Source organism: Macaca thibetana, chromosome 1 (assembly GCF_024542745.1).
Source record: "Macaca thibetana thibetana isolate TM-01 chromosome 1, ASM2454274v1, whole genome shotgun sequence".
NCBI classification, from domain to species: Eukaryota; Metazoa; Chordata; class Mammalia; order Primates; family Cercopithecidae; genus Macaca; species Macaca thibetana.
In genome coordinates this window covers 205,940,996-205,951,321 of record NC_065578.1, presented here as the reverse complement: position 1 = coordinate 205,951,321, position 10,326 = coordinate 205,940,996, and the positions used below count along the sequence as shown (strand labels likewise).

The 10,326-nt window shown below is 45.3% G+C and overlaps 1 protein-coding gene across 1 annotated transcript in view; it reads left to right on the top strand.

Annotated features, from left to right (window-relative positions):
- The first annotated feature begins 1,760 nt into the window (after positions 1 to 1,760).
- Positions 1,761 to 10,326, top strand: part of TARBP1 (TAR (HIV-1) RNA binding protein 1) — an 85,363-nt gene continuing 76,797 nt past the window's right edge. The window contains exons 1-3 of the mRNA XM_050769729.1: positions 1,761 to 2,736; positions 8,241 to 8,338; positions 9,772 to 9,841. Of these exons, the coding sequence (XP_050625686.1) occupies positions 1,806 to 2,736; positions 8,241 to 8,338; positions 9,772 to 9,841 (1,099 nt within the window). The 5' untranslated portion in view covers positions 1,761 to 1,805. The remainder of the gene's footprint in view (positions 2,737 to 8,240; positions 8,339 to 9,771; positions 9,842 to 10,326) is intronic.

Below are 10,326 nucleotides of genomic sequence, written 5' to 3'. Positions count from 1 at the left end.
AAATTGCTGAATCATAAAGTAGCTATATTATAACTTTACAAGAAACAGTTTCTAAAGTGACTGTACCATTTTCATGCCCACCAGTAATGTATGAGGATTCCAGTTGCTCCACACCCTTGGTCTTTGCCATTTAGTGTTTTTGAGCTTTTAAATGTTAGCCATTCTCATCAGTATGAAGTGGTATCTCATTGTGGGTTTAATTTGCATTTCTCTGATGACTAATGATGTTGAACAGTTTTCCAAGTGCTTATCATTTGTGTATCTTCATTTGTTAAGTGCTCAAGACATTTGCCCATTTATATTTATTAGATATATGTTGAGAGAAATGATAGTTGTCTGCACATTTTATGTTGAAGGTAATTGATACTTACTGACACATTTTAAAAGGGCTTAAAATAGAACCATTTATGGATTTTGTTAAAAACTGAATGCTTCTGAAATATGAAAAACGTCTTGCCTGTCTAATGTCACATAACCTTAAATTTAAGTCAGATAACTTTACATTATATAAAAATAACTAAATTTAAAAAGCTTTAATTTTTGTCTTATTCATTATGTTATTATCTGTCAAGCTCTTTGAAGTTGGGACCCTGTTTTCTTTATTGACTCAGGGGCAGACCTTTGTGTTTAGTAGCAAAGAAAACCTGTGTCACTGATCCATTTTGTCTCAGACTGAGCCAGGAACCAAACCCGCACCACGCAGGCTGAGGTGTGGTTTTCTGTTTCTGTATTTAGCGATGGATGCTGTCAGAAATACAGAAAAGACACACACAGGGACTATTTTTGAGTTTGCACATGGGAGCACATGCATTGTGTGGGAGGCTCTGCATCCTGAAGTCATCTTGGGCATTTGGTTGTGAGGGCTGGCGTGGGCATCTTGGTTTTAGCTGAATCCTAGCACATTGCCATAGGTACCTCTGAGGCAGGAGAATAGGGCCCGGAGGCAGGGAACCTAAAAACTTCCTAGGACCAAATCAGATGGAAACACTTCAGCTATGACAGGAAATATCCTCTTCATTTACACAGGGAGTACACCAAGTAAATAACTTTGTAACTTTATTTTATCCTCTTCATTTACGTAGTGTGTACACCAAGTAACCAATTGAAACCTCTATGGGTATTTAAACCCCAGAAAATTCTGTAACCAGCCCCCCTTGAGCGGCTTGCTCGGGTCTGCCCCCACCCTGTGGAGTGTACTTTTTCAATTAATCTCTGCTTTTGTTGCTTCGCTCTTTCTTTGCTCTGTTTGTGCATTTCGTCCAATTCCTGAACCTGGAAACCCTCCATCCCTAACAGTTCTCACTCCTGGCCTTACGTCTAAATCATTCTTGTGTTTTCTTGACTTATTTTTAATGCAGATGTCCAGAACCAATTTCAGACCTACTGTGTCAGTCTCTTTGTGGATGGTGCCCAGCATGTAACGTTTGGAAAATAATCTGAAGTGATTGTGATATCCACCTTTTGTGAACTGGTTTATGCTCACAGGCACGCCTGATTTAGGGTCCTAGGCAGACCAACCTCCAATCAGGAATCGATGGAGGTGGTGTAGATACTACATTAACTTTTAACGAGGGCCTCGTTTCTCCTAAAAATAAGATACCAGGTGGGGTTCTAGGCAGGGTTGGTGGCAGGAACCCAACAGACGCTGAGCTGGACCAAGCCAGGCTACGTCTCCCTCTCTGCGGCCGCGCACCCGGCTCCGTCGGCGCACGCGCACGCAGGGGCCGGCCGGTCCTGTGCGCACGCATCGCGCACGCCGGCGCCTTCCTTTGGGAGCCCGGGCCGGTGGCGCGGGCGCTCGGCAAATGGAGTGGGTGCTCGCGGAAGCGCTGCTCTCGCAGAGCCGGGACCCCCGGGCCCTGCTTGGGGCGCTGTGCCAAGGGGAGGCATCCGCGGAGCGCGTGGAGACGCTGCGCTTCCTTCTGCAGCGGCTCGAGGACGAGGAGGCGCGCGACGGCGGTGGCGCAGGCGCGCTCCCGGAGGCGGCGCGCGAGGTGGCCGCAGGGTACCTCGTGCCACTGTTGCGGAGCCTGCGCGGGCGCCCAGCGGGCGGCCCGGACCCCGGTCTGCCGCCCCGCCACCGCCGGCGCGTGCTGAGGGCGGCAGGCGCGGCCCTGCGCTCGTGCGCCCGCCTGGCTGGGGGCCCGCAGCTGGCTGCCGCTCTGGCTGAGGAAGCGCTGCGCGATCTGCTCGCCGGGTGGCGCGCGCCTGGCGCCGAGGCTGCCGTGGAGGTGCTGGCGGCCGTCGGGCCCTGTTTGCGGCCACGCGAGGACGGGCCGCTGCTAGAACGCGTGGCAGGGGCTGCCGTCGCCCTGGCGCTAGGCGGGGGCGGGGACGGGGATGAGGCCGGGCCCGCCGAGGACGCGGCGGCGCTAGTGGCCGGGCGACTGCTGCCAGTGCTGGTCCAATGCGGCGGGGCGGCGCTGCGGGCCGTGTGGGGCGGGCTGGCTGCGCCCGGGACGTCCCCGGGGTCGGGCCGCGTAGAGGAGAAGCTGCTGGTCCTGAGCGCCCTGGCCGAGAAGGTGCTACCCGAGCCCGGCAGCGATCGCGCCCGCAGCGCGCGCGAGGCGGACCCGGACGCCCGGCGCTGCTGGCGCTTCTGGAGGACCGTGCAGGCGGGGCTGGGCCAGGCGGACGCCCTGACGCGCAAGCGAGCGCGCTACCTACTGCAGAGGGCGGTAGAGGTGTCGGCGGAGCTGGGGACCGACTGCACCTGCGGGCCCCAGGAAGGAAACGGTACCTGCCTCTGACCCCCAGCCCAGTGCTACCTACTTGGCTGCCCCGGAGGGGAGCCTTCATGCTTCTGAAAACTAGCTTATCGGGGTCGCCACTCCGATCCATGCAGAATTTGGTTATTCCGGGTTGTTCCCCTGAAGCCTGAAAACCTTTGGAACCCCCTATCGAGGGTGTTCTCTGAAGTCACAAATCACTGCAGTTGGGAACGTTCTGACCCAGAGCAGGTGGAATACAGCACCCGTGGAATAGTTTAGGAGGATGATGGAGCCCGTGTAAGATTTTACAGACCCAAATCTAGCACTATATCGTGGTAGATTTATCCCAATAGGAACGGTTGATTGATCTATCAAGTTGAAAGAAAAATTATTTATTATTTATCTGTACTGACCAGTGGATTGAGTCTTGAGTGTTAGAATTAAGCGTCCTAGAGGCCATCACTCTCTTTTGAAATTTCTCCTGGTAATTAGGAACAGGATTTACTAATATTTGTTAAACATGTTTCTTAAGTCGACCTTTTGAGTGTATTTTTGCCATTAATTTAATAGAATGAATCAGATTTTATTTTTTGACTTTCTGAGCTGTGCTCCCTGCTGTGTGCAAGAGTAATGAAACAGCAAGGCCTCCCTTCAAGTTGGTATGTTACTGTTGATTGGTTTGACTTCAGTCATGTTAAATTTGCGTTTAAACTATCAAACTACAAAGTAGATTGACTCAAAATTGTCTCAATAGAATATTTCTACTTTTTCAGCGGTAGCTGACCATGTATTAGAGGTAAAGGATTTTTGTTTGGCTGAAGTTGTGAGGTTATATTTTCAAGTAATTTTAAAACATTAGATGGATGTGATCATCCCTGAGAGTTTTCACTGGAAAACATTTTAAAAATCATCAAAAGTTAAACATTCATTTATTTGTATGAGTCAGTTATTTTGCAGTTTTTTTTTTTTTTTTTTTTTTTTTTTGATGGAGTTTCACTCTTGTCACCCACGCCGGAATGCAATGGCACAATATCGGCTCTCTGCAACCTCTGCCTCCTGGATTCAAGTGATTCTCCTGCCTCAGCCTCCTGAGTAGCTGGGATTACAGGCATGCGCCACCATGCCCGACTAATTTTGTTATTTATTAATAATTTATTTATTTTATTATTTTTGTTTTTTTTTAGACGGAGTCTCGCAGTGTCGCCCGAGCTGGAGTGCAGTGGCACGATCTCGGCTCACTGCAACCTCCTGCCTCCTGGGTTCACGCCGTTCTCCTGCCTCAGCCTCCCGAGTAGCTGGGACTACAGGTGCTCGCAACCACGCCTGGCTAATTTTTTTTTTTTTTTTTTTTTTGTATTTTTAGTAGGGACGGGATTTCACCGTGTTAGCCAGGATGGTCTAGATCTCCTGACCTCGACATCCGCCCGCCTCGGCCTCCCAAAGTGCTGGGATTACAGGCATGAGCCGCTGCGTCCGGCCAGTTATTTTGCAGTTTTAAGGATGAGCAATGGTGTTTCCATGCTTCCTGCAACTCCCATTTCCTCTGTTACAGAAAGCAAATCCTGTGGCCTCTTTTAACGAAATATTTTGGGATTTACCCCTATGTCTTGACATAATATATCTTAGTTATATAATAAAATATATTGTCACAGTTAAAATTTTGGTTAAATGCATGTTCAGCATTTATACGGTTATGACCGTAAATGCTGCTCACAGGTGATCTATGTAGGAAACTGATCATTTTTCTCTTCCTGCAAGTTTTTCATATAATTTTGACGTTTTAAAATGTGTTTGATTCTTTCTATACTTACCACGGATTCCTTCTTAAATTCTTAACCAGTTGACTAAATCTTTCCTCTACAAAATCAGATCATCAGAGGTTTTATACGTTTTCCTAAAGAAGCTTCTCTCAGAGTCCCCTTACATGCCCAGATGTGGCACGTTTCTCCCTGTGCCTGGTGCATAGACCTCACGCTTACCCTGGGATTCCCTTCACCTGGGTGCTCTGTTGGATCTCATTTCCTGTAGTTCCTATCTTCCTCTTTCTTGCTTTACTCACTTGTATCAGCACAGTGCATTCTCTAGCAGTTTCCTGAAATAGGATTTTTTTAAGGTCTTGTTTGTCTGATAATTCCATCAAATGCTCCTTTATGTCTGCCATCATGTTTTTCTCTCATTTCCATTTGACACTTTTGGAGTTTCTCTCCTGAAAATCCCCATCTGCTCATCTGTTCATGCATATTGTTTACCTTTTCCATGAGATCTTTTAGCATATTAATTATAGTTACCTGCAAGTTTGATCCCCGGACCATCCAAGTTTGGCTTTGTTTTCTGTTGTAGTGTTTGGCTATGGAGTCGCTTTTTTTATGTCTTACTGTAATAACAGTAGAGATGGAAGTAAATATTTCTGCCTAGGGATAGGCACCTTTACTTTGTGGCGTTGAGTTAGTCTAGCTTGTAGTTGAGCTGGGTTTGGCGTTGGTTGCTGTATTTGTTTTCAGTGCACTCTACAAGCTTTTCCCAGGTGGATCTTGTGGCTACTTGCATCGCTGAAGCCTGGAATCCCAACAGGTTTTTCTCCAGCCTGGGAGGCCTGTGCCACACTTGGAGGTCTTCAGCCAAGGCTTTGTCCATCCCTCAGGTAGACTGCTGATGCTTGTTCCTTGGTGCAAGAGATGAGGCAGGGGCTTTTCATTTCTTCCACTGCAGCCTTGTATTAGGCCCCATGTGTCTGAGCATCGGCATTCCTGCTCTTTCGCTGTCTCTGCTCCCTCTCCATGGCAATAATCATTGCCTCCTACTTAGGGGTGGGTTTAGTTTCCTGGCCCTCACCTGTGGCAGCTGCATCCTGCACGTGTCTGTGGTAGGTCTTGGGTGTAGTGTCCTGCCCTCCTCCAGCACCTGCAGACCAGCTTTGTATCAGTGCAGGATATCTGGCAGTAGGGGGTTTTCTTCCCCTTCCACAGCATAAGATGCATTCGCCTAATGTCAGTGCAGGGCGAAGGGAGCAGGTTTTCTGTTCCTGCCCTAGAGGCAGCCAACTTTTGCCTGGTATGAAGTCAGGGACAAGGGTGAAAGTGTGGGAGGGTTTCCTGCCCCTCCACAAGGGGCAGACAGCGTTGACCTCCTGTCGGAGAAGGATCCAGGAGGGCAGGCACGTTTTGGCAGTTGATCACCAACTTGTACTCCTGCAGGGCATGGCTGGGCCTCTGTAGTTAGTCCTGCTGCCCTGGGTGCCTACTCCGGGGATCTCCTGCCCTGGCCACAGTCTCTCTTGAGAGCACCAGGGCAGGCTTGAAGAAAATTGCTGGTAAATGGATGTGGACTCCTTCAACAAGCTGTGAGGCTAGCCCACCTTGGTCTTTAAAAACTTGTCAAAATGCCATTTTTAAAACTGCTTTTTGGGTGACCATGTCTTCCTCCTGTGCCGGAGGTAGAACAGTTTGTGTGGCCTTTCCATTCTTGGAGCGGCTTCCTTCCTTTTGGAATTCAGACCACCTGGTTGCATTGTGACCTCAGGTCTGATGCTCCCCCCACCCACCGCACAACAGTTTAGGATTTTGTAGACTTTTCAGTCTTTCCTCTTTGTATGACAATAACGATCTCCTATGGTTTTCTATATCCTAATCAGCAGCTGAAGCCATACATGTCTAAGTGCCTTTATTTTGTCCTCACATTTCATTGATTTTTTGACTGAGGGTAGAATTCGAGCCTGGAAGATATTTCCATGCAGAATTTTAAAGGTATCGATTGTCCCAGAAGCTAAAGCTTCCTCTGTTGAGAAATCTGAAGCCATTCTGAATCCTGTTTGTTTATACAGGAACTGTTTTTCTCTATGGAAGTGTGTAGGATCAGTGGCTCTAGCATTCTGAAATTTCACAGTTTTGATAGGTGTCTATTTTCATGCTTGTGCTGGGCACTTGCTGGACTTCCTATGCAATCTGGAAATTGTGTTCTTCAGTTCTGGGAAATTTTCTAGAATATTTTGTGGATAACTTCGTCCCTTTCTGTTTTCTGTTCTTTTTTTAAATATTGAACTTACTGGACTTTCTTGAAAGCATCTTTTCTAAGGATTTTCTATGAGTTTTTTTTTTTTTTTTTTGAGACAAATCCTCGCTCTTGCCCAGGCTAGGGTGCAGTGGCATGATTATAGCTCACTGTAACTTCAAAATCCTGGGCTCAAGTGATCCTTTCATCTCAGCCTCCGGAGAAGTGGAGATGATAGGTGTGTACCACCATGCCCCGATAATTTTTAAAATTTCCTTGTAGAAACAGGGTCTTGCTATGTTGTACCAGGCTGTTCTCAAGCTCCTGGTCTCAAGCAATCCTCCTGCCTCAGCCTCCCAAAGTGTTGGGATTACAGGCATGAGCCGCCATGCCTGGTCAGAATGTCCCCTGTTTAATAATATCCTGTTCTTATAACAGTACTGTCTTCTTAAGATATTACTGAAAGCTTTTTTAAAAGTTTTCTTCTCCCTGTGTAATTTTATTTTCTCCAGTTTCCTCCTCCTCCTCCATTTGTTTTGGTCTTGATCTTTAGTTTAGAGGTTTCCCCAACTGTCTGATGATTTTAGATCCCTGTTTATGTTTAAGGATAAGAAATCAAAATTGGGTTTAAAGCTCTAAGCCCATGAGTGGTGCTGTTGACTGAACTTCACCATAAGGTGATTTGGCCAAGCCATTTCACTAGGGAATCTTGGATGTATTTTCAGGTCTTTCCTCCTGGGCTGGCCAGATTCTGCAGAGAACATCTTCCGGTTGTCTGGTGCATAGTGAGGGCCTGGCCAGTATTCTGGGACCTGAGGGGACAGGTAGAGAGGAGTCTCAGCATCCAGGGTGCACACATGTTCGCTGAATCCCCTTTGTCAGTAGGACTAATGTCTGCTGTGTCCTGCGCCTCCCAATTTGGAGACCCACTATTTTACCTTCTCCAGAAAAGCAGTTCTAGTCTTTTTCCTGTTTAGGACATAGGAAAGGGGCCTGGGGATATGACTGTTTCTTAAACACTGAACACATCCTCTTTAGTTTAGCCTCACTTTTCACTCCACTTACCAGAAGTAACTTTTGCAACCACTTCCTTTGGTTCAGGGGGATTTTGCAGTGTAAATCAAATTGTTTCCTGGCTTTCCCTCAACTTAAAATTCTCATGACTTGAGTCAACTTGGCTTTCATCTGATTTTCACATTCTGTATTTTACTGCTGTTGTCTGCTACCCGTGTCCTCCATTCTTTTGGGGTTTTGCCCTTGAAAAATCCTTTACTGTTATAGTGAGATTCTTAGGGAGAGAGAGTAGAGTTTATATGTGCAAATCTGCCATTTTTACCCAGAACTCCAAAACAGTAATCCTAGTGTTAAAAAAAAAATCTCCCTCAGATTCCCAAGCCCCCTATCCAGGCTCTGATACAGGGGCACCTCCATTATTAGAGAATATATTTGGTAATAGTAGTAGTATCTTAAGAACTGCTGTCGTTGAGAAACTTAAGAAATTTGCAAGAGGAAGAACTAATTTTCTTTTTTAAACCATATCAGGCCCAAGTCTGTTTTGGTGGTCTGAGAAGAAAAAAGATGAACTTCTAAAGTTTTGGGAAAATTATATTTTAATTATGGAGACTTTAGAAGGAAATCAGGTAAGTGTTTTTCTATTTTAGCAAATCCTATAGTAGATAACAATTTTTCTTTTTTAAAAACATTCATTAAAAGCAATGCAAAAATACCAACTCAGATATAGCTGGTGATGATAGAATCCAAGTATACTTTGTTTTCTGGCATAAATGCAACTTAAGAGTGTAACTTGTTTCAGTAAGTTAAAGAATATTTTCAGTTGACTAAAATTATTCAAAAATTTGATCTTCCCTTGCCATTCTAAAACTTTAACGTTTATCACTATCAGTATCACCCAAATGGCTTGTTACAAAGTATAAATTGCCATGCGGTATCCTCAGACTTTCTGGTTCAGTAGGTCGGGGTGGGGCCTGGGACTTTGAGTTTTTTTTTTTTTTGAGACAGAGTTTTGTTCTCTCACCCAGGCTGGGGTGCAGTCGCACGATCTCAGCTCACTGCAACATCCGCCTCCTGGGTTCAAGTGATTCTCCTAACTCGGCCTCCCAAGTAGCTGGGACTACAGCCACGACACTGGGTAATTTTTGTATTTTTAGTAGAGACGGGATTTCACCATGTTGGCCAGGCTGGTCTCGAACTCCTGACCTCAAGTAATCCACCCACCTCGGCCTCCCAAAGTGCTGGGATTACAGGTGTGAGCCACTGCACCTAGCCAGGACTTTATTTTTACACGTTCCCAGGTGATACGTATGCTGCTGTTCTGGGAACTCATGGGTTTGAGAACCATGGTTTCCATTCTGCAAGTTGGGGACCACAGAGGTGCCAGCCATCTGTGGAGTCATTGCGAGGTGTCAGTCCAAATGTGCACCAAATCTTGTTTGTGGACTTTAAGTAAATAATTACTTATATGTGCTAAATGTATATAGATGCAAGGAGGAGGAATAAAGAAAAAGCATTTCTAAATTCAAATTAACTTTTATGGTTTTCTTTAATCAGTAGATCCATAAAACCCCCATTATTTAGAAACCCAAATTTATCCATATTTTGAAGGATATGTAAATTCTCAAACAAATGTGTCAGCAACTTTGGCTACATGGTATTAAGAACATGGAACTCCGAATTGGCCCTTCTAAGTGTGTGCTGCCGTGAACAACTTGAGTAACGGAGAAGACATTTCAGTTTTTTTTTTCTCTTTGCAATATCTTAGTATTGGCAGTCCTACCTGTCTCCCAGGACAGTTGAGAATTCTATGACATGATTTATGATGATCACTATGTAAATGGCAGACTTTAACATAGCTATAATGTGGTTATATTCATTAGCTTTGCCATACTCAGTCTTACATACCTGAATCATACTGTTGTTTGAAAAACCGGATAAATGAGGCTCTTTCTACATATGTTTTATAAGAAGAGCTACTGTTAAATAAAGAGATGAAAATTGCCTGATATTTTTCAAGATGCATTTTCATTTCATATGATTTTTTTGCTCTTATTTTTAGATACATGTTATAAAGCCAGTTTTACCAAAGCTAAACAATCTGTTTGAATATGCGGTGTCAGAGGAAAATGGTAACGATTACTTTTATTTTTTTAATAACATTTATGGTTTTCCCCCGATTTTATAACTAATTCCTGTTCATTGTAGAGAATTTTGAAAAACTATAAAAGCGTACATCTTGTAATGCTGCCACCAAGAGGTAACAGCTGTTACCATTCCAGATACATACCTGGATCATGTTGCTCATGTTTATCTCACTTAGCATAATAACTATATCCATCTACTCATATCCTTAAATCATCTTTAAGAACACAATTTTGGGCCGGGCATGGTGGCTTATGCCTGTAATCCCAGCACTTTGGGAGGCAGAGGTGGGCGGATCACCTGAGGTCAGGAGTTCAAGACCAGCCTGGCCAACATAGTGAAACTCCATCTCTACTAAAAATACAAAAATTAGCCAGGCATGGTGGTGTGTGCCTGTAGTCCCAGCTACTCGAGAGTCTGAGGCAGGAGAATCACTTGAATCCAGGAGGCGGAGGTTGCAGTGAGCCGAGAT